This window comes from Zonotrichia albicollis, chromosome 1 (assembly GCF_047830755.1).
Source record: "Zonotrichia albicollis isolate bZonAlb1 chromosome 1, bZonAlb1.hap1, whole genome shotgun sequence".
Taxonomy (NCBI): Eukaryota; Metazoa; Chordata; class Aves; order Passeriformes; family Passerellidae; genus Zonotrichia; species Zonotrichia albicollis.
Window position 1 is genome coordinate 149,703,598 of NC_133819.1, and position 24,325 is coordinate 149,727,922.

At 41.1% G+C, this 24,325-nt stretch overlaps 1 protein-coding gene across 1 annotated transcript in view; it reads right to left on the bottom strand.

Annotated features, from left to right (window-relative positions):
* COL22A1 (collagen type XXII alpha 1 chain) overlaps positions 1-24,325 on the bottom strand; it is a 228,500-nt gene that overhangs the window by 198,655 nt on the left and 5,520 nt on the right. The window contains exon 2 of the mRNA XM_026790395.2: positions 2,597-2,761. Within this exon, the coding sequence (XP_026646196.2) occupies positions 2,597-2,693 (97 nt within the window). The 5' untranslated portion in view covers positions 2,694-2,761. The remainder of the gene's footprint in view (positions 1-2,596; positions 2,762-24,325) is intronic.

A 24,325-nucleotide genomic window follows, 5' to 3' on the forward strand; every position in this document is an offset into this window, starting at 1 on the left:
ACCCCAGCTGGCGACTGAGCACCACACAGCCCCTTGCTTACTGCCCTCAGCAGGACTGGGGGGAAGAGAACTGGAAAGGTGGAAAACTCATGGGTTGAGAGAAGAAAGATGAAATGAAATGAAATGAAATGAAATGAAATGAAATGAAATCAAATGAAATGAAATGAAATTTAAAAATAAAATAAAATAAAATAAAATAAAATAAAATAAAATAAATATAAATGAAGTTGTAATGAAGAGCAAAATAATAAAGATATATAAATAAAACCCAAGAAAGAGGAGTGATGCAAATGAAAAAAGTTGCTCACCACTGGCTGAGTCACAGTCTCCAGCCAAGTGTCCCCCCAGAGTTTTATTTCTGAGCATGATATGGTTTGGGATATCCCTTTGGTCAGCTGGGGGCAGCTGTCCCAACTTTTTTCCCTCCCAATTTCTTGTTCTCCCCAGCCTCCTGTCTGGTGGGAGTAGGAATAAAAAGGCTTTGGCTCAGTGTGAGCTCTGCTCAGCAGTAACAAAAACAGCCCTGTGTCATCAGCACTGTTTCCAGCACAAATCCAAAGCACAGCCCCAGAGCAGCTACTGTGAGGAAAATTAACTGTGTCCCAGCCAAAATCTGCATGTGGGACTGTGTTCTGTGATGGCATTTTGTGAGTGAGGGAGTGCTTGTCTCCAACTCCAGAGCAAGAAAAGTCTGTCTGGGAAAACTCTTTCAAAGGCAGTCTAAGAGTGGAGATGATGGTTTAAACCATTTTATGTTATGGCATGCAAGTTACTTCTGTGAATATCAGCTGGGCTCTCAATTATGGTTCTGCTTGATTTTTGGAGAATACAAAATGTAAAAATATTAACAGTAAAAGGTAAGAAAGAAGCTTATACTTCTCCACCTTGCCTCTTTCCAAAATTCATTATTATATTAATCTATTCTGGCTGAAAGAATGTTAATTAGGTGAGACTAACTAGAGAGCAACACCCACAAGGCCTTCCTGTTACTTATTTTAATGACTCTCAGCAGGTGAGACAAGAGCAATTTCAAAACAAACAGAACAGACAGAATGAATCCTGTCTGTGTTCAAGGGCAATGAGCCTTAAAACAAGGGGGAATTAAGGTTTAAAAAGTGAAGCCTATTCAAGGCAGTATTGCAGGGAGGAAAAACATGGTCTTTCAGGATCATTTTTTTTGGCATTGGTGATTCTTTGCTTACAGACCTGGTGGCAGTGAGATGAAATGCTGCAGAAGTGCTTTTAGTAAATACTAATCTACATTTTCAGCACTCTAATGTCCACTTCTAGACAAAATTGATTGTTTTCCAAGAATGCCATAACAGTACTTTTTACCGGCAGAAACAATTCCATTCGTGTTAAGGGAATATGGGATTTAACTCATAGAAAGAAAAAATTCAGTTTTGTAATTGCAGAAATGCTCTCTGGGAGCACAATTCAAAGAGTTGTGCTCATCTACTCACACCGAACCAAATGTTTTGCAATATTTCCTTTAAAAATAGTTCACAAACAAGCCATAAGCCCAAAATTATTTAAAGTAAGCACAGAACGAACATATAAATGGCTTCACTATATTCTGCCTGTGACAGGCCCAGAAGCAGAAAAAAAAGTGAGATTTCACTTTGTTTGGTTACTAGGTATTTATTTCTGGTAAACTTCACCCAAAAAAACCATAGAGAGATCATATAGGAAAGCTGTAAAGCAGCTGTTCCTTAAACTGAAAAAGGTCTAAAAAAGTCTTTCCTTTTTTATAAATTACCCAAGCCCACAGAATAGCAGCTTTCCTAGAAAAAGAGACAAAAAGCCTCTATCTAAAAATGCCTTTGGGCTCTTATAAAAAATTGTGTGGGTCTACAACCATTTTTCATTTGAGGTGTGGCATCACTGATGTCAGATAACTCTTCTTTCTGCCACACAAAAAGCAACGTGTCCTTATCAAGGATCCCTGTAAGGACAGTCCCTGAGCTACACCATCCTCTAATGCCTTTAGTGGCATTTGGGGGAGAGGGTTCATGAGCCCAGGCCAAAAGCTGTGCCAGAAACCATGCTAATAACCAGACAGAAGAGAAACACAGAATCCTAGAGTAATTTAGGTTGGAAAAGACCCTTAAGATCATGAAGTTCAACCATTAGCCCAACATTGTCAAGTCCCTCACTAAACCCTGTCCCTAAGCACCACATCAATGCATCCTTCAAGTGTCTGGAATCAGGGGAGGATATGAAGAGTGCCCTGGCCCTGTTTAGCTCACAAGGAGGTCCCAGCCAAGCAGAAGATTCACCAGGTCTCCTCTGACACCCACATGAGGTGATGGAGGAAGTCACCACCTCCATGCCAGTTTGGAGCACACCCAGAGCAAGCTGTGCTGAGCTGCTCCTCTTGCTGTGGGCAGCTGAGCTAAACTTTCTACACCTGCAGCAGAACCAAAGACCCCAGGTCAATCACAGCCTTGACCCCTGAGCTTTCTCCATCCCTAAGGCCTATTTTACGTATTTCCAGCAGTAAATATCATGGGTTGTCTATAGATTTCCTCCTGGAACTGATGGTTCCCACCATGGGAGAGCCCAGCAGCTCCGGGTCAGCGAGCGGAGCGCGTACCTGCTCTCTGTGCCGCGGTTCTCTCCCCACTGAGCACCAACGTGAGAAGAACCAGGAGCTGGGGCACACGGCACCTTCCCACCATGGACGTATCCATTTCTCCTCTCTCACATCAGCTCCTCTTTTCTCCGGGGTGCGAAGCTTGCTGGAAATCCAACCCGCAGCCTGGAAAGGGAAATAAAGAGCGAGTGTTATCGCACAGCAGCGCCAACGGCAGTAATGATGCGAGGCATGAGAGCAACGTTCTGGAGAGTCGCCTCCTCTGCCTGTCATTTTACTTGACTAGACATAAACTGCTCAGACAAAGAGGCAGGAGTTCACCTACTTTTCAAAAGCTATACTCGTTCACTGGCTCTATTCACTGTGAAGCAGCTGAATGGAAACAGGAGAGAGATTACCAGATTATTATACTTTAATTGAGCCCACTGCCAACTACACAATCAGCGCACTGGAGTGGAAACCATTCCTGACCTGGCCCTCCCACGCATTCATCATTAGGAGATACACAGCACAGAGCCCAGATACAAACCACTACAAATCACACACACAACCCGTTGCCACTTCACCCTTCACTGCTTTCAGTTCTGGAGCCCCAAAAATGGCAAATGCTAAAAATACAGCACTGTTTTCATGCACGTATTTGTTGACATCAGTCCTTCTCTGCAAGAGTAAACTCAGCAGTTTCAAAACATGTCTTTCCCCTATTTAGCTTAAGATGTACAAAAGCTCAGGGTTATCTTCAATATAAGGTCTTTCGTTTGGGTTGACTTTGAGTGGAGTCACTGAAGTCAGAAGGTATTGTAAGAAGCCAGGCAAAGTGGCTGAGCTTTTAAAAGTTAAGCTGTGTTTTCTAACACTAGATTGACACTTTAAAACAAAAAATCTGTTATTGCCCTTGTTTCATTATTTTTTATTATATCATGAAGTCATTGCAGTTTGATCTACTGTTTGAACACCCAGAAGGTAGAAACAAGCTTCCACTCTGCAGCTCTCACTGCCTGAGGCATCATTTTCAAAAACTTTTCCCCATCTCCTGATTCTTTCTTTTCCTCTTTAAGGATTCTAATGATTTTTGTCCATTTTCTTGGGGAAGTTGTGCCTTCTCAGTCTTTTAACATGCACGTCTGCTTCTCACTGTTGATAGCTGGGTAGAAGTCATGAAGGGGACACTGTCTGATGTAGTTCATTGCTGCAGAGTCAATTATGCCTTCTAGGGTATTTCTTTTCAAAGCAATAAGGTTCTGTGGGAATCACAGACAGGAAGAATGGTGGCGTCAGCATTTGTTCAAAACCCGTTTTGATCACTCAGATGTTGGGCCTATCTCTACCATGTATCTCAGCATGTTGCGCTGGCTTAGGAAATTAAAAAGGGGAAAAAACTTTATGAAGTTGTCAAGATGTCACTATAAATCCTTATCCCAACAAAAAATACAGGCTCTTTCCAAAAGATAAAAACCAGGTTATTTTCAGAAGTCTGTATCCTATGCAGACAAGGAGAAAAGCAATACATATAATAAAACATTCACTGTAAATAAAATTTAGAAGTATCTGCCAGCAGTGGAATATAAATACAAGAAAGATTTTTAAAAAATCATATTTATTCATGTACCAACCCTAAATACAAATGACACAATCGGTGCTGTAGTTTACACCTCAGCCAGACGATGTCCCTACCAGACAGTGAGGTGTTCAGCTTTGAGCCAGCTGGAAAAGGCTGCAGGGTAAAAAAGGCATGAAAATACCACTGTGCCCTACAGGAGTTAGAATTTCCTTCTAAATAAGCACGTTATTGAAATACCAATCAGGCAGCCGCCTGCAGAGGGATCAGGACAATCATGACTTTAAATATCCATGGGAGCCTTCAGCCCAAGGTTTCTGCTCCCCTGGATTTTTTTAGGAAACATTGTTTTTGGGCACAAGAGATGGGACAGCAGGTTTGTGGCAGCAGCAGCAAGAGCTGGGAAACCAGATCTGCCAGGAGACATCCTGCGCTTCCAGCGCCGCGCTCAAAACGTCCTCGCTCCGTATCTGGGCTTGCACGGCTGTGAAGTTTTATAAATACACTCTTAAAAACAGTCTTGGCCAGCTGCTAACCCACAGCAGGCCAGGATAAAAGGAGCAGAGCACCAGCTGGTGTCAGTCAGCAGAACAACCCGGGCTCTGTGAGCAGCAGATGCAGTTTGGTGGATGGGGCTCACTGGGTGCGTGTGGGATTCCACCCCAGCAGAAGAACTTCCTCCACAGCCAGGCCTGAGGGCTCTGTCTCTAAGGGCTCATTCATCTCCCCTCCTTGCCAGAGCACTTCAAGGGCTCGTTTCTGCATTTTGAGTGCTGCAAGGTGTCTCAGAGCAGCCATTTAGGCTAAAAATAGTGCGGGAAGAAAAAGCCACAAATCAAATCAGAACATCTGCTTAAAATCTATAATCATAACTTGTGGTGGCTTTAATACGTATTTATGGTTCAATATTATTATTGCATTCTGGCCAAAATATATAATTTTATCCACTTTTATAGCACAAAGAATTGAACTAAGTCTCTTAACTTGCAACTACTTTATGTACAAATATACCAGTGACAGAAAATTGCCCCATTTACATCAACAGGACTCATGTCATGGCAATGAAGTCTTCAGAAGAGTTATAAGAAAGGTTGGAAATGAAATACTTTTAGCTATGGGTTTTCCACACTTGTTTCATTCCCACTTCAGTCAGCCACTTTGAGACTGAGCCCAGTTTGAAATTGCAGCAGCTGATCACTATTTATTTCCCTTTCCAGGAGAAAACGTCAAAAAGGAGCCAAAATTGAGGCAGTTTAGTTTTCAGAGTGATCCAAGTCTAAGAAATTCTCTATATTTAACCCTATTTCCAAATGGCCAATATGGATTTTTTCTTAATTACTATTATTTTTAGTTCAACCTATCATGTGGGAATAATTTTGCTCAAAGAGGCCTAAGTCAATGTACATAATTTAAAAATATCTCCCATTTTCTTTTTATTTCACAAACATCATTTTGGGATTCCCTTTTGATGCATTAAGGGATATTGCAAAAAGAACTGACAAATCCTATCACGTCCGTATTTATTACTGAACTGTGGACTCTCTGTCTGTCTTTTTAATAGTTTAATGGGAAAAAAAGGAGTGAATACTTCTGGCTACATGCAAACATGATGTGGGAATGGCATCCTGGCTGGGAAGTCGGTGAATGTTAGAGTGAGCTCTCTACACTCAAAATACAAGCACAGCATAAAGCTATTCATACCATCTCACAGCTGAATAAACAATATGCAAAAGATAGGCATGAGTTCTATATGAACTTTCAGCTTCAGGATGGCTTTTTGTGGGGGTTAGTGTAGAGTTTTAGGTCAGTTGGAATCCATGGTAAGATCTCTCTAATTATGAAGAATAAGTAAATACTCTTTGGGGAATGCAGGGCAAAAACATCCATTAAAAAAAAAAAAAAGCCAGAGGGGAACTTGGATTTCTCATCTCAACACTGCAATTCAGAAAACAAGGATGAAAAATGTTTTTGTGTAAAATGAGAAGCAAAATTGTTTGTTTAGGAGTGGTATCTTGAAAAAATAGAAGGAAAGACACAGCGGGGGGCAGACACAGAGAATGTGGCAGAGAAGAAAACTTCATGGCACTCCTAGGAGAAGCAATTTGCACTGGCTCTGGATATACCCAATCTCAGCCTCTCCAGATCCTGCTCTTCTGTCCTGGTTTGAGGGATGCCACAAACAACAAAACCCACGTGAGTTAGAGATGGAACAACACTGAACACTTTCTCTGATCTCCTTCATTCTTCAGAAGAATGATTCAGCCACAAATATTCATAAAACAAAACAAAATAAAGCTGCAGTCACAGTAAGATGAGCATTTCAGGAGTGTGATTAAATAAAACTTTTTCTACCACATGTGAGGAAAAGTTCAAAGACCCCACAGGGACAGAACAAAGACCACTGAATCAAAGTTAAATGTTAAAAGTATGCCCAGTTATGTACTTTAGACTCCTCATTAAAATATTCAAGCTCTTGCTTGCATATTACTAAATTATACCACTGAATTGTTTGTCTTACTGTTAAATTCAAGGGGGGCTGATTCTATTATTGTGCTTGATTTCATCCATTCGTCTGCTGCCACTGAACATCACCATATGCCATATAAATGTTGTAACTATGCTGGCATTCATAATGTGATTTTAAATGTCTTTGGTATGCTCCTCTGAAGAAGAGGTTAGCTGGGGGTGAAAAAGACAGTGTCCAATTATACAGCTTTTCACACACACACAAAAAAGAAAAACAAATATAAAACCCAGCACACTAATACATCTGACATCTTAGTGGAGTCAGCTTGTTGATTGTGCTTCTTCCAACTACTGAACTAAGCAATTTAATTATCTAAATTATTGCTGATATGAGCAGGAAGCCAACTGTATAAAAGAGAGATGGGACTTTCTTCCCTGCTGATCATCCCATGGGTCATATATCTTTGTTCAAAGATTTTTAAAGAAATTATCCAATGGCATTTCTGGAAGATGTTCATCTTCCCAGGCCTGATCCAAAGCCAACTGCAGTTGATGAAAAGAGGCACACTGATTTCAGTGGACATTGTTTAAAAACCCATGTGAATAATAGAGTAGAAAATTCTCTGCTAACACCAGAGCTATTCCTGAGGTACTTTGCTCAACCACAACTGAGCCAAAGTCTGCTGAAATCAAGGAGGAGACTGTCAGCAGACCCACAGTATGCTGGATGAAGCCATTCATGCACCCTGCAAGCAAAACACTCTTCAACATCTGCTCTAAGTGCTGGTGAGGCTGCAGGGAGTGGGACAGCTCTTCATTTGCAATGATAGAATCACAGAATTGTTTGGGTTGGAAGGGACCTTCAGGATGAATCTCATTCCAACCCTTGACATGCACAGGGACACTTTCCACTAGACCAGGGTGCTCAGAGATCCATCCATCCTGGCCTTGAACACTTCCAGGGATGGGGCAGCCACAGCTTCTCTGGGCTACATCCATTTTAAGAGCAACTTCATCCCAAATGTCTAAAAATCTGATCAGATGCAGGGTGATGGTTAACATGAATGTGAGCCAAGGCAGCTTTTCAGCTTTATGGGAGATGAAATGGGGCAGTGGGAAAGATCAGCAGATCATTCCACCCATCGATTTGTTTGCCTTTGCTGAACTCTATTACTGCCCTGAGGCACTTGGTGCTGGATCTGCCCAGGCCCATGAATGATTTATATTGCTGCAACTGGAAGTGTTTGATTGTGCGAGAAATAAAGTACAAACTGATCATTTAGGAGGGGAAAAATAAAACATGGCTGTTCCCTAAGTGATAGGTACCTGTCCAGGAGACACAACAAAACAGGAGTTGAGTGGAAAAAATCCTAAAAAGGAGCATAGCCAAAAATCCTAGAGGGCCATGAAGCACACTCCAAGGAATAACACAACATGGGCATTTCCTAATTTGCAGCCTGAGAAATGTTCCTTTAACCTCTGTGGTGCTGCACGTGCCCACACAAGGAACCCTGAGGCAAGGTCAGAATTAGAATACAGCTACTCTTGACTCCTTAACCTATGCTTGGATCAGGCATTCCACAAGTTGACCCCTCATAAATGCATTTACCACAGACGCTTTAAAACAAGCCCTTACTGGTTGTCTGCCAAATCCCTGCTATTCTAAAACATCCTCACTGCTGGAGGAGGACTTTGCAGGGTATTTTTGCCCGCTGCAGCCACGCAGTGTCTGCAGGCTGATACCTTGAGGCAATATTCCCAAGTATAACTTTTCAGTGTTTTGCCCAGAGGAAGTAACTCCAGATTTAAATCGTACTCTTGCATATCAAGCTTAGAAATCTTTCTACTCATTGTCCAAGAAAACCCCAAGGTAATCTACAATCAAAATCTGTGACAGACTCTCTCTTTAGCTTTGGCATCATTGACCAGACTGTCAGGAAGATCTCCACAGCACCCTATGAATTAATGTGTTTATGGACCAGCCAAGTCCATAAAGGGTGACCCCTTCTCACTTCAGCTAACAAGGAGTTTGAATTTAAATAGAAGTTCTACACCTAAAAGGCTGGTTCTGTACAAAACACAGTTGCTCAAGCATCCTGGTAAACCTTACTGAAATAGTTATCAAGGAAAAGACCCATGGGAAGTGTCTCAGAGTTAGAAGGGATTAGAAAAGCTGATAAGGAGAGGCTGATAAGGGGAAGATTTGCACATCTGATCTGGGAAAACAGTGCCTGAAAACAGACTATGCCCAAGAACCAGGCACCAGCACCTACAGCACTTGTACTGACAGCTTCTCTCACTGTGTTTATTTACTCACTGGCAAAGGCAGGAAGAATGTCTTGAACTTGAAACTGAAGCATTGGTTCAATACTTCAAGATGCTTTAAAAATATATAGCAAAGTAGCTTCTCAGGGCTGCATTTTATTTGAATTTTTTCAGATAATTTTTTTCCCTTAATTGTTACTTACTTTCCTCTGCAAAGCTGTAACCTCTTTAGCATGGACCAGGGAATTAGCAAGAGAAAAAGATACTCAAAGGTTGGTTGACTTGTCATAATCTCATTTGCACTATCCTCTTCTGCCTCGAAAAGATTCTGCAATATATAATTCAAGTCACAGAGATTGCAAGTCAATTACAAAACATGTTGGTTCATTTTCTGCCTCTGCAGTGGCTCATCTTTTGGGATGCAAATTTACTTGAATCTTCTGGATATTAACACAATATTATTAGATACATAAAAATTTAGGAATGCTCTTGGAAGAACACACTCCAACCTACATTACCAAGTAGCAGATGCACAGCTCAACCCCCTAATAATGACTGCATTACAAAAGGCTAAGTTAGAAAACTTTGCCCATACTTTTTTTTTGTCTTCTTTTAAACCTAGCACAATGCTGAAATGTCTCTCATGTTGTTGCTGAAGCAGGGTTTGCAGCATGAAGATGTCCTGGAAATGGAAAATCCATCACCTGAAGGTAATACACATCACACTGGCTGTTTGGGGTAGTAAATAACATTATTCTCAGTGTTTCATACATTTAAATTAACTTCCACACCTGTCTGCAGGGTGTCCAAATTAAAGAGGATTGATACAAGAAAGACAAAGACCAAAATGATGCCCAGAAAAATTATGGTAGGACCAGTCTGTGATGGAAAATCCTTAGATTTTCCTCAGTACTGCATGTTCAAACTCTCTTTAGATGTATGTATGGAGCATGTTGATTTTGTACAGGGCCACAGAACACCAGGCCTTTGGCCTAAGCCCTGTAAACATGTACTGGCAAAGTCCTACAAATCCCATTTCCTCTCAAGCAGAGGCCAAACTGTTCCAGCCTACATTAGCTGTTAGGAAGAAACCTTTAACACTGAGCCCCTGAAGGCTATTCAATATGAGAGTACTCCACTCTTACAGGGCCAATTTCCTGCTTTTTATATCCTCATGGAAGTTCTTACAGCTCTTGGAATGAAATTTAATATTTTCTTTTTTAGTACAGTCGAGGATTATGTCAGTAAAAAGACCCATATGTAATGGCTTTATATAGTTAGCAAGCAGAGCTGGAGCAAGGAATCAGGATGGGGTAACAGCCTAAATCTATTTGGAAAATAGACAACATACTTTCTAACAAAGAGGAGCCTGGTGAACGCATTTCCCAGAACTCTTAACTGGGGCAAGGAAGAATTGCTCTGCATTCCTTGCTCTCTGCCTTATGATAATGGCCTGGATAACCAGAATCCCTACAAACTCCAGAAATGAGTTCATGCCCATTGTCTGTCACTCTCGGGGTTATTAACAGGGCCATGCTAATTGGATGTGTACTACACACTCACCTACCACTTCCCAACATTCCTGCTGAACTATCCAAATGACAGAAAATTTTCCAAATACAGGAATGTGAATGCCTCCTTCTTGAACCACGTGGCTGAGTTCCTCCTCCATGTGTTCCAAAAAGATGATGGACATCTAATGTAATGAAAGTTTGTTCAGAAACAAGTGCATTTGATTAAGAGATTTAGTACTGCAGAGCCTTTCCATGGCAAAATTTGCATGGTCTTGACCTCTGTAATGAAACCCAGAACTCTACTGTGGACACCAACACACCAGCAGAAGTGTAGGATATGTGAATAAAGGCCATGAAAATAAGAGGTATCTGTCATTACTTGTGGAGGAACAGATAGCAGGGTTGCACCCTCAGCTCTGAACCTTTCCCTCTCCATCCAGCGCTTCCAGATTTTGTATCCACTGCCTGAAACCCACCCAAGCTGAGAATCTCCATGCTCTCCTTCACTGAGAGCAAGCACAACCATTTCTGTTTTAAAACACTGGAGTGAAAAAGGACAATTGAACAGAAATAGGGAGATTGCAAGGAGCCCCTTCTCTCCAGGTATTGTAGAAACAGGCCAGTCTTTGCCACCTGTTGCAGCAGGGCCCCAGAGTAGCAATTCACAGCTGACATTGCAACAAAGCATTTTGAGAACTGACCAAAACAAAAGGTGGTACTGGAACTGATGTACGATTGCCACTTAATTTCTCATAATTGTACAACTCAAATAATTTAAGGCAGGGGAAAATCTTGGAAACCTCAACAGCAGAACCCTAAGGTTAGACACCTTACCCAGCTTAGGTGTCTGCAGAGTGAGGACGTTACGTGGAGAATTTAAGACTGAAAATCCTGGAAGTGACTGCCTCCAGTCTCCTTATGGCTCTCTGAAAGGTTTCTCCTTCTTATGAAAGGAGCTGGGCTAAGAGGAGACAGGAAGAATCATCTCCTCTGGCCACAAAGTTCTGCATTGTGAATGTCTTCACCATCAATACAGATAAATACAGATCCTATAAAATGAGAGAAATAAGAAGCGTGGCCCCAGTGCAGGACAGTTTTGAGTGAAGACAATTTGGATTTTTGATGTCTCAGCCATCTCTGCCCACCACTTTGGCCACCATCAGCATGGGACAGGCAGGTATGGGGAAAACAGGGGAGTCAAACAGAAGCAGAATTTATCAAGTGTCGGAGATCCTAAGTCCAAAACTGATAGAAAAACCATGTTCTAGCCCTCTCAATTTCTGAATGTGACACTCAGGAAATCACTGACTGTGAATCCTTCCATGATTTCACCATGATCCCAGCAGAAGGAGACCTGCAGGAAAATTCTGCCTTGTCACCTTTATTGTCATTTCTGTCTCCAGGGCTGTGAGTAAGATGGAAAACTAAATAAGATGGGATGGATGAATGGATGAATAAGATGAATGGATCAGGAGCAGTGCTGCCAAAAGGGAATTGAGGGTGTTGGTGGATAAAAAGATGGACATGAGACAGCAATGTGCACTTGCAGCCCAAAAATTCAACCATGCCCTGGTCTGCATCAAAAGCAGAGTGGCCAGCAGGCCAAGGGAGGGGATTCTGCTCCTCTGCTCCACTCTCATGAGACCCCACTTAGAGCAACACTGGAAGGACATTGACCTGTAGGAGTGCATCCACAGGAGGCCACAAAGAGTATTAGAGGGATGGAGAACCTCTCCTGTGAGGAAAGGCTGAGATAATTGCAATTGTTCAGCCTGGAAAAGAGAAGGCTCTAGGAAGATTTTATAGCAGCTTTTCAGCACCTAAAGAGCTGAAGGGGGGATTTTGTCAAGGATAATGTAGTGACAGAACAAGGGATAATGGCTTTAAGCTGAGAGAGGGCAGGTTAAGATTGGATATTAGGGAGAAATTCTTTGCTTTGGAAGTGGTGAGGCACTGGCACAGGTTACCCAGAGAAGCTGTGGATATCCTGTCTCTGAAAGTGTTCAAGGCCAGGCTGGAGGGGCTTGGAGCTACCTGGGATAGTGGAAAGTGTCCCTGTCCATGGTAAGGAGGTCAGGACTAGGTGAGCTTGAAGGTCCCTTCCAACCCAAACCATTTTATGATTCTGTGGAAACAGGAGATGATCTGAAGATGCTGAAGTACAGCAAATAAGGGTCTGACAGCAGTAAATTTAACAGGAAAAGATGTAGCTGGGGAAAACATGTAAGTTATCCCTAGTTTCTTACAGGAAGGGCTCTCTTCACCACTGTCACTCACACAGAAAGGATAAGATACAAAGCTTGTGCTCTACAGCCCACACACAGCTCTCATGTCAGGCAGCTGGCAGAGGCAAGAGGGAGCTTATCACTTAGGAACTGATAAGAGATTTGCAGCTATCCCTGAAGCACAGCTGGGTCTGCCTGTCTGTGCTTATGGCCAGGGGTGTGCCAGCATCAGATCAATAATTCTGGTGTTGGCTGGAAGGGTTTGGGGCCATTTCAGCTCTCACCCTGTCCCATCCTCTCCACTCTGCTTCCTTCCTTGTCATTCTTCACACAAGTTTCAAAAACAGCAGTGGGAAAAGAGAAAGCAAAAAGGGAATAGATGACAAAAGAAAAAAAGGAATTTTCAGATCACATGAATGAAAAATCACACTCAGGTCTTCCTAACATTATCATTCCTTCATATTTAAAGCTTTCACAATCAACTGTAGGAGGAAGTGGCTCCTACTGTCTCAAAATACCTGAAATTCCAAAAATTACTTAATTCCCTTTTCCCTACCTCTTCATATACAGTATCCTGAATTTTTATTTTAAAAGAAGAGAGAGCTGTTGCATAGATAATATAGGTATCAAAGATTTTATTTGATGGGGAGAGAATATTTTGAAATGGATTGGTACATTGAGTGTTTTCAGGAAAATAATAACAAAACAAAAATTAGAAAATTTGAAGGAGGAGAAAGAACATGGAAAAGTTGTAGAAATGGAAAAGAGATGCCTACTAGGCAGCTGTGCTAGAACTTAAAACAAATTAAATCTGTGCATTCTTGGACTGTGAAGCTTAGTTTCAAATGGTCTCACACTATTCTCTTTTTCTTAAGACATAGCAGAGCTCTGGCTGAGATTTATCTCAATTAGGTTTAGGCTGTAGGTGTCTAACTAACATTTTGTATGGTTTTATACTAAGCTCCTTTCAAGTTCATGGAGAGAAAAAAGAAAAAAAAAAAAAAGAAAAAAATCCATACCCAGATTGATTTTATCTCTTTCTCTTGAGGAAGAGTAAAATAAATTAAGTACTCACAAGAAGTGATTATTTTCCCCAGACACAATAAAAGAAGCTTAGACAAAGAGCAAAGCTTTAGATATTGGTGTTCCAATAGATACCAATATTTCAGCAAATGTCTGTCTGGTCAAGGTGACATAAGAAATTCAGCCAAAAGCAGCTAAAGATGATAAAGGTAATGATAGGAAACTTTATCAAGCTCAGAGGCAGAGGAGGAGTAGACTTGAGTGCAAAATCTTTGCCTAATGGGGAGCAGAAGAAGCACAACTTCTAAACAGAAACCCCCCTTCCTGAATGATTGTCCAAGAAAATTATCCAAGAAAAGCAGGTTTGGGAAGAAGAACCAAATTGGAGCTAGGAAAAGTAATGTCTTTTTGAACTTTAGCATTGGTTCCACAGGGAGAGCTTAAGAACATTCTGTGCAGAGTTTAGTCTTATTTCTAGGTGAATTATAATAGATATGGGAACCAAAACTGCAGGGAACTTCTGGATTGCCTAAAATTGTTAAACTTTACTCTGAGTTTTCTCTATCCATGAATTGGATTGGATGCAGCCAGCCCTGAGGCTCACCTGGCCCAAATGCCAGCGGGGGATGCTCTGCTCTCATCGACTGCAGGGAGGCTCAGGAGCCCTCACCAGAAAATAAAGTGTTCAAAAAGACCCTGAGCACTTTGGCCTTTCTACATCTGTTTTGGCACTAGACTTCCTGCTCCACTCAGGAGCAAGAAGGTACTTTGCTTTCTTCTCCTTTTGATGCCAAGGAAAATACCAAATACTAACTAATACATTGCCATGGGCAGACATGCACAGGAATTGACGTCATATTCAGGTAAGCAAATATTTTCAACACAGTTGCTGTCTGAAGTCTAACTGTTTAAATCTATCTGTTGCCAAATAAACAACAAAAGAAAAAAAAAAGATGAGATTGTGCTTGTTTTGCTGTTTTGTCTTTGTTAACAAGACTGACAGCCTGTTCTTTAAGAGATAAAACAGGTGTTATAACTTGTTTTCCACAGATATATATGAGATCTAATTTGATGTGTGAAAGTTTGTCATATTCATGTCAATGTATTCAGAGACCAATATTTATTTATAGATTGGTGCAGCTGAAAGAGACAATAATGCGCAGTCTCACCTCCCAGCCAACATAAACCCAAAATTATTCTTAACAATCCCAGTATGTCATCTCTACCTTGCTCAAAGTTGCAGTACTTTTCCTGATCTGTAGAACTATTGGTTTTGATTTATAACAGAGCATTCCCTCACTAGGACTAGAAAGCTGCTTGAGTGCTCAGCTACCATCACCCGATGCTCTTGATCTCTAAATTGAATGCCTTCCTCTTCTGTTTGCAGTGTCATGTTTTAATTTGAAACCCTTCCCTGACTTCTACGACCCAGAACAAGTTGCTTGACTGGTGGTTAATCATGAAAGTTTTTTAATTTTTTCTGTACTAAGGTAAACATGAAAGGCCGCAATGCTATCAGCTGTTTCTTTGCCTAAAAATAATCCCAAACAGAGAAATAAGTAAGAAACTAAATAACAGATTAGCTCAACTGCATCAACAATGTTTCGCTTGCACAATAAAAAGAAAATGAAAATTTTCAAGCCCCTTGCCTTCTTCTGCTTTGAACAGAAACTGAAAACACAGCTGGTGCTTAACAGTGCCTGGTTAAATGGAGGAAAACTAAATACAAGATTATTATATTATATTATATTATATTATATTATATTATATTATATTATATTATATTCCTCAAACTGAGAAAAACTTTTGTACAACTACACAGCAACTACCTCAAGAAATTCTGCGCAAAACCTTGTTGGTAGATATAGTGACTGCATTCCCTGTACTTTTACTGAGAAGCACTTTTGAAAGCTAGGTAAGAAAGTGCATTTTTCAGCTGCTATCTTGTATCCAGCTTCCAGGGTTTTTGATGCCCTCCTGCTCCCCATTCAGCCTCCACACCCCCTCTTCCACTTGGCATTCATGGCATGTGGGTTGCTGGGGTTACTCCCAAATTCAGGGAAGGAATTTTCTTTCAAAAATTCAGCAGGCTTAAATCTAAACTACTGAACTGTGGCTTTCATTTCCAGTGAAGTCCCATGCCAGAACAAATACTTACATCTCTCAGGCAAATCGGACATCCCAGAGAATTACACTGTGAGCAATAAATGCTATATGCCCCAAAATATTACAACAGGGATGGGAAAGGAAATAATCTATAAGAACTCTAATTTGCTAGGCCTGGAGAGATGAATTTTTACAAAGGCATGCAATGACAGGACAAAGGGGTATGGCTTTAAGCTGAAGGAGGGTAGATTTAGATCAGACATTAGGAATAAATCCTTGCCTGGGAGGGAGGTGAGGCCCTGGCTCAGGCTCCCCAGAGGAGCTGAGGCTGCCCCATCCCTGGAAGTGTTCCAGCTTGGATGGGGCTTTGAGCAATCCAATCTAGTGGAAGGTGTCTCTGCTCAGGGCAGGGATTGCAAACAGAGGACCCTGAAGGTCTCTTCCAACCCAAACCACTCTGTATTCTATGGTTTGCTTCATGGGGATTCTGGTCTTGCTGCATTTGCTCACTAGCAAGTGCTGCAAAGCTACAAAACTTCAACATTACATGGGGTATGAAAGCTTTGGAGAGCCACTGTACTGAATTCATCTCACATAAATGATGTCTTTCCACAGCACAGTCTTCTGCATAGGACTGGCCCCATACAGTACAACAGACAGGTTTGACATTCATCTGTTGAAAGGGATTTCCCCACCTTTGAAATGTCTGTGTGAGACAGATGAGAGCACTGCTGGGTCCCTGTATTACAACCAACCCTCTGAGCAAAGACTGGTGTGGGTTTAACTCTTCTCTTTGGTGCTCCCATCCACATGAACCACAGCTTTGACTCTCAAGTCTGAGAGAGAGCAGCTCTATCTGCTCGCATTTGACCTCTCCTTTGAGAAGGCAGAATTTTATTTCCCTCTGAGGTGTAGAAAACAAAAGATTGAGAGCACAATGCAGGTCTTCAGTCTTTACATTGAACTTCCACTTCTGAAGTCTTTGGAAAAATGTTTATTGCAGCAAATTGGAAAGCATATCCTGCCTCACACCCCCAAGTCTCTTCTCACTGACAATAGGTCACTTCTTGCTTTTCCACACCACTGCCTTAGTTTGATGTATTGATTTATTTATTCACATGAAACAGCTTGCCTACCTTGCCTGTAACTACACTATTTATGAAAAGTTCACCATGGAAAACAAAACAATATGCACAAATAAATCCTTCATAGACCATTAGATTTTTTTCCATAAGATTTGCTTTGGGATGCTATTTGTAAAAACCAGTCTATTACTTTTCTAAAGTATTCAGTTATGTCCACAGGAATGTCACTGGATATCCATAAGACCACAGTTCTCCCTGTTTTTGTGCATTTCATGAGTAAAGTCCTTGTAAGGTTCAAAGTATTAAAAGACATAAATAATATTAAAATCCATAATAAAATTTCAGCATTAAAACTTTTGATGTTCACCATAGGCCAGAACAGATTTTCAATTCAGGGCAACAGAAACACTATGTCACACATTGCTGTGATGTTATCACTGATGTTATTCAACTTTCCAATATATTAAAACATTATGATATCTGGAAAATATTCACAAGTTGTCATCTTGTTCCTAATAACATCCTTGGGGCAAAAGGATTTTTTTTCCCCACGTACCAACATGCAAGAGTGTCAGCTTTATGATTGCTGCCTATGAATTACACCAGGAGGACTCAGTTTCACTGGCAACAATTCAAACCCAGGAAAGTCAGGACAATGAAGTGACTTCAAAGGAACATGAGTTATTGGAAAGATCATGCAAGAGCAGGCTAAGTATTCAACCTTAACACGCTTTAGTTTCATCAGATTCCAAATTGCAGGAAACAATTATTTTTTTGTCATGGCAAAACTCTCATATCTCAGAGCCTGGCTCCATCCTGATTGCAGCTGCAACTCTATTAGTGTAAATCAGAAAGAAAAAATGATAACACAACCAACAAATAAAAAAAAAATTAAAAAAAGCAAACCCAAACTCCAAGGGACATACACAAGTGCAAAGTAGGAATAAAGCCACACAGACCCTGGTGCTGAGGCCCTCAGCAGAGGACAAGCTCTTAAAATAAATGCTACCAAAGCACTGAAATCCATTCAACAGTTACTCCAAGATTGTTCTACTTAATGAGAGACTTCTCTTCAGCCACAAGTTATAAATAGGAGCATTGCCTCTGCATAGTGTGAATTTCACAGCAAAGGGAACATTTCCAGAGGAAATTCAGAGATTTAATCTAGGAATGGATTGTATCATCCTGTTTCTGATTTTAGGAAAAGAATGAGAGGCAGGAAAAGTATTTTCCCCTCCATGTGTCTCTGAGGCACTTTCAGACCTACCTTATTCCTGATCTCTTGTCCTGCAGCAGAGGATTGCCTTTGGGAATGCTTCTCCTGCAGGCTCCAGCCCTGCAAGTAAACAGGCAGGGACGGGCAGGATGTGGGCAGAACTTGGGAGCTTCTCTACCCCTCCCAGGGACCAAAGTAGCCTCAGAGCCACCACAAATGCAGAAGAGAGGGATGGTAAGGAAGGGCTACCCCTGCCATGATTGCTGCCCTCAGCTCCTGCCTGCCCTGGGGGAACACATGGGCACAGCTTAACACCCTTTCCTGGGCTGGCAGAGCCCCCAGAGCCTGTCCTGGTGCCAGGATCAGCCCTCCTGCGCTGGGGGTTCTCTGGTGTTTGCAGATTCTCATTTAATTCAGATGCTGCCTGGCACTCACAGGTCAGTGAGTGAGTTCTAGTCTGTGATTTCAAGTATTTCCTGATGAAATTGCCTAGCAAGGATATGGCCAGAAATGTTCCAGCTCACCTGGTTTGCCGTTTGCCACAGAGAGCAGTCTGAGGGCATTTTTTCCCCACAATGTTGTCATTTTTTTTTTTTTAATTAACTCATAATTTTAAATCTACAGGTTTTGACAACTATAGAAGGCATTAAAAAGATATGAATTTTAAAAGTTATGAATTTTTAAAATTATGCATTTTTAATAGTTCAGGTATTTCCATCTGAATTCACCACATCAGTGAAAGCCAACACAGACAATATTTTTTTTAATGTCACACCCTGAGATATGTGATTCAGTCTTTTCTGGCTCTGCTGATTTAGTAGCACAGCTCACAAAAGGATCAATGTTCAGGCAATCCCACTGGCCTCTCAGCACACCTCTTAGCAGATTAAAGTACTCCATTATTTTTTATTAGAATGACAGAATCTGTCCCTAAATACAGACAACACAATAAGAACATCAATAAATCGAGAGTCCTTTTCCACTTAAGTCTGTATAACTTCAAAGACACCGATGAAACCTTAAATCACAGAAAATAATTGCTAGTGACAGAATTCTTCTTAGCCTTCATGGATATATACCCAGAAAGCATTCAGCCCGTGGGAAAGATTAAATAATTTTTTTTAACACTAGTTCCCATTCTGCTTGCAGATTGTTTAAAACAAATCCAAAAGAATTTATTTTCCAAAAGAAAGCATCAGTGTGAACAGGGTCAGAGGCCTTTCCCCAAATTCAGGTGATAAAATGAAGGACTTTAGCAAAAGAATTTTTGAGCCTTAAATATAGAGTTGAATATAAAGTAGTGGGATCAGTGCCTGCATTCTCCAGGGTTTTCAGAATTTATTCAAATTATAATTTATGAATTATTTTATTTCAGGATTTATTTCATTATAATTTATGAATTATTTTATTTCAGAATTTATTTCCTTTATTGCACTATTCTGAGATGAGCTCAGCTGGCCAGAGCCTGCTGCTGACAGCACCAAGGTTGTGGGTTCCATTCCTGTCTGGGCCATTCACTGAAGAGCTGGACTCACTGATCCTGTGGGTCCCTTCCAGCTCAGATATTCTGTGACCACTGGTGGAAGGTGTGAGTTTTCACTCTCCTTCAGGTATCAGACTAATTTTTTTTTTTCATTTAATAAGAAACAGGTATCATATTTCTCCTTTCTCCTGGAAAATAATGGCACAATCATTTGAAAATTTGTCCCTGGTATCTAACATTTTATAAGCTCCTTCTGCAATTTTTAGCTTTTGACTCCCATTCTTTTAGCTTTCTGTGATTTTGTGTTCCAGGGGATGAAATTCAGAGTGTTTTGTGATTCAGTTTGACTTCTCCAAGAAGACCACAAGCTTGTCTTTTTTGATAAATCATAAGATAAAAAGAACCATCTCTTGTAAAAAAAATATTTCACAAGTCCTAGCAGGTGTGAAAATGCTGCTTAGATGTGAATTTGGTGGTTTAGATGATTATTAACCCAATAACCATTCAAATTCTTGGGAAGAAGACTCTGTTCTTGACTGCAGGCAACACACTTGAGGCAGCAGCAATTCCAGAGACATGAAATGCTGATCACTGACCCTCCTTAAAACCCTGCAGGACAGCAGGGACCTGGTGTAAAACCAACAGGACCCTCTCAGCCACTTGGCCACTGCTCAGGCGTCTGGGTGCTGCTCCATTGTCTCATCTCAATGTGAGAAGCAACCAAGATGGAGATTTTCATGAAGAAAGAAGATTTAGGCAATGAATAAAAATGCAGGCAGGTGGTGAGACAAATAGGGTTACAATCAGACTCTTCACCTGTCACCTTTAAAATGCCATTTTTAGATAGGAATGGGGACTTGGGCAGATTTCAGATGAAGAAGCTGTAGGTGCCCCATCCCTGGAAGTGTACAAGGACAGGCTGGATGGGGTTTGGAGCAACCTGGACTAGTGGAAACTGTTCCTGACCATGGCAGGAGCTGGGAACAAAATGATCTTTGAGGTTCCCTCCAACACAAAACGTTCTGTGATTTCTATGACTTATTTTGTATAAATTTACTGTGACAGAGCCAGAATTAAGCTCAGTTCAGCTGTCCAAGTTGTGCATCAAAGCAAGGCCTTCCTGTCCCACATCATCTCAGCTGGGACAGGAGCAAAGGGTGCCCTGATTGCCAGACTTGATCCTCGTGTGGAAAGATTTACCTTGTAATAAACAGGATTTCACTAATCCCGTGGGCATACAGCATTAAAGTCCAAAGGGCTGAGAGCCTCCTCAAATCTCCCATTCTTCCTGATGGTACTGAAGGAGAAAACCTCTCCTATGAGCTTTGCAGCCATCCAATTCAGCATCATGTCACAGAACAGAGAAGGGATTAGCATTTATCATCTGATCTGAACAGGGCAAACAAGTTAGCCAAACAAGAAGAGCTAGTAATGAGGCAGAAAAGCTGTTTGCACAATGGCACAGATCCTCCCACCTAGGCATGAATCAAGAGTGTTCATAATACTGCTATTTAATTGAAAGACTCCATAGTAAAGGCCAATTTTTAATTGAGACACTCGAGCAGATAAAGGCCAAGTTTTTGCAGGCAGCATTGGACTGACAAAAGAAAAAATCCATGGTCTGTGGAGCTTCTTAATGACAAATGAGAATTAATAAACCTTGTCCTATTTGTTACAGGAATAAGTGAAATGATCATTTACGCAAGTGTCTGTTTCACAGGAAATTGTTCCCTGCCATGTTCCAGCAATTATTTGGGTTTCAATGCTGGAGAAACACTGGCTTCGTGTCAGAATTGTCCCTAAAGTTGCACTAAATCAACCCAAAGACTGGTATTTCCCAAAACCAGGGCAATCCCTTCTCTTCCATGGGCCTGGACAAGACAGAGAAGAGGTTTTTAAAGATGATGTGCAGCCCAACTGCCTCATGGTCCCTCTGTCACCTTTACATGTGCCTGACACTGAGCTGTGTGACATCACTGTCACATATCCTGAAAGATCCTAAACCTGATACCTGGTATAAAATAGTCACATCACCCATCCGCAGCTATTCCATATCCTCCTGCTCACCAAAACTGCTTTTTAATCAATGCAAAATTTTTCAATTTATTGACTGATATTGGGTCACTCCCAGTGCTGTGGGGAACCAGTCCTGCCAAGGCTCTGCTGTGCCTGATTGAAATTATGGGGTTTCATCTGACCCATACAGAGATTTACAGTGTAGTTGTCTAAATCTGAGTAAACCACCTGCCAGCCCTCTATAATCCATAAAGACAAACAGACACTTCTAGGGAGTAATTTATTTCAAACAGGTCAGATGAATTACCCTTTAAAACATTGTATTTTTTCCACCATTTTTAAGGCAGCAAGGGATGTCTGACTGAAAGTGAGGATCAACAAGAGACATCTCAAACAAGGTGAGATGACCCAGCATGACATCTTGGGCATGAAAGTCCCACCTCCACACACACTCACCCTCTCTGCTTGAGGCAGGTGGGTTAAATGCCACACAAACCAGTGGCACAGCCTTTTGTCACATATTGTGTCCACCCATGTGGTGGGCCATTGCAATTATTTAAGGGAATTGAGCCCATGATATGATGCATCTGCAGCTCATTAATGAAGAAAAATACAAAAGCATAGAGCTAAGGGAAAAACTGACACTGGTTAAACCAGAATTATTCTTGCTTATTTCTGGAGGGATTTTTCTTGATCTGTTTTGTTTTGGTTTTGTGGGGTTTTTTGGTTTGGTTTGTTTTGGTTTGTTTTTTTTTTTCCTTCTGAATCCTAAAGACCTACAAAACTGCCAGCAACTCTTTCAATTTGGGGGATAGATTTCCCAGATCTCCCCAAAACTCAGTGCACCCTCTGTGGCTTCCTTGGCTGGGCAGGACCTGCCTCAGCAGGTTATTGCCTTCAAAAATCCCTCTGGGAGAGACACAGGGAGCAGAACCACTGACATGGAAATGAGGAGAAATTGAAGCAAGAGTAAATAGGTTTAAGTTGTTTATCATCCCAGTGGCATATGGTATAAGGGTACTTGATGCTTTATCTGTTTTCCTGTGTGTTATCAGTCTTAGCTCAGAAAACTGCCGAAGGAAACCAACAACTCTCTGACTTCCCTGTGTCACCACATCCAAAATTAGCAACTTAATTTTGTAGCCCACTCATAACTGCCACTGCCTGCCTGGGGTCATGGCCCATAGTCTGGGAACAGCTGCTGAGGGAAGTGAAAAGGATGCTAAGTGAAGAGAATATGGCAGTAGAAATATCTACTGAAAAGGAGGAAAAAAGTCAAAGGCAACAATAAAAATAAATAAGGGCAGAACAGCAAACTTAAAAGAAGAAGAATTGTAGTCAAATATATACAAATAGCTTGAGTACAAACTGATCAGAAAATGTACTCCGTAAAAAAACCCAAGGGATGGCAAAGAAAGAAGATAATAAAAGCCCAGTGGTAAACTGTTTTAATTTCAGGAATCAATCATAAAAGTACTTACCCATATAACTAAGAAAAGCCTCCAGAAAACATAAAAACCACTCTCAGAAACACTCTAGAGGTGGTACCATAACTAAATAGCAAAGCAGGACAAGGGAAATTTCCTTGGAACAACTCAAGGTGGTTTATGAAATATCAGACTTGAACAAGGATTGTCAACCCATCTGTTAGGAATGAGCAGCTCCCTCCTGCCCCAGCCTCCCAGAACAGATTCATTATCTATGTTACAGCACTGTCCTTTACAAAGGAATGGGTTTTTCCTTCCTCTTGCTGCAGGAACATGCAGTCACTGTCCATTGCAGAGCCACACCATCAGGTCCCGTGTTCAGACTGAGCATCCTCTGCAGCAGATCAGGGAAATGAGGCAGATCTGAGCTCACACAGGAGCAGAGGAATTCCAGGTGCTACAGAAGGGCTGTGCCTTGCTGTCTCTTGGCCAGTGCTGAGTTAATTTCCCAGTCAGAATTTAATCCCACTGTGCCTGACCACCGTGTCTAAACCTAGTCCGTGGGGTTTGCTGCAGATTTTCTGGTATATTTTGCAAAGATAAGCCCTGATAAACATTTTTTATCAAACATCACAAAAGACTGAAAACTTTGTGCTCCTTTCCTTGAAGATTCAATAAGGTATTTAACTTAAAGTGAAGAAAATCAGTCCTGCCACTGAAATGGATAAAGGTTTTCAGGAATGCCCAGCACAAGAGGTGTTGTAAAACAGGTACCAGCTGTTGTTTCATTACTAAGAACTGCATTGGCAATCAAGACAGTCCACACAGATTATTTGTAGCCTTTATCTGCTGCTGAAATTGGAATCAGTGAAGTTCTGTCATACAGGAGGTAATTAGTTTTACACTTAGCATGAAGCCAACAGAAATCCTCCAGTGCCTCTAAACCTTACAGCTCAAAGAAAATCTTTGCAATCAATATGCAAATATCATATGGTAATCAATGTTAACCAGGTTGCTCTGGAAGGAAATACCTGGGTGCTGACAATTGGCAAATGCTTCAACATGGTTAAGCACTGAAAAATTTGCACTTGAGCAATAAATAGTCAAACCACAAACAAGTGTTGGCTAGGGTTAGAACAAAGACCATCAGTCCAAAAATATTTTAATCTGTCAATGGTTTAAACTTGCCCTCAAATGTGAAGTGAAATAAGGCAGTTTTGACATCTCTTATTAAAGTCACTTAAGAATCAATATTCAGGACATAACAATAATCAAATCAAGTTGCTTAAACCAAACTCAAGGGACCCTTCTGTTCTGCAAAGAATCAAAGATTAATTTCTAAGGA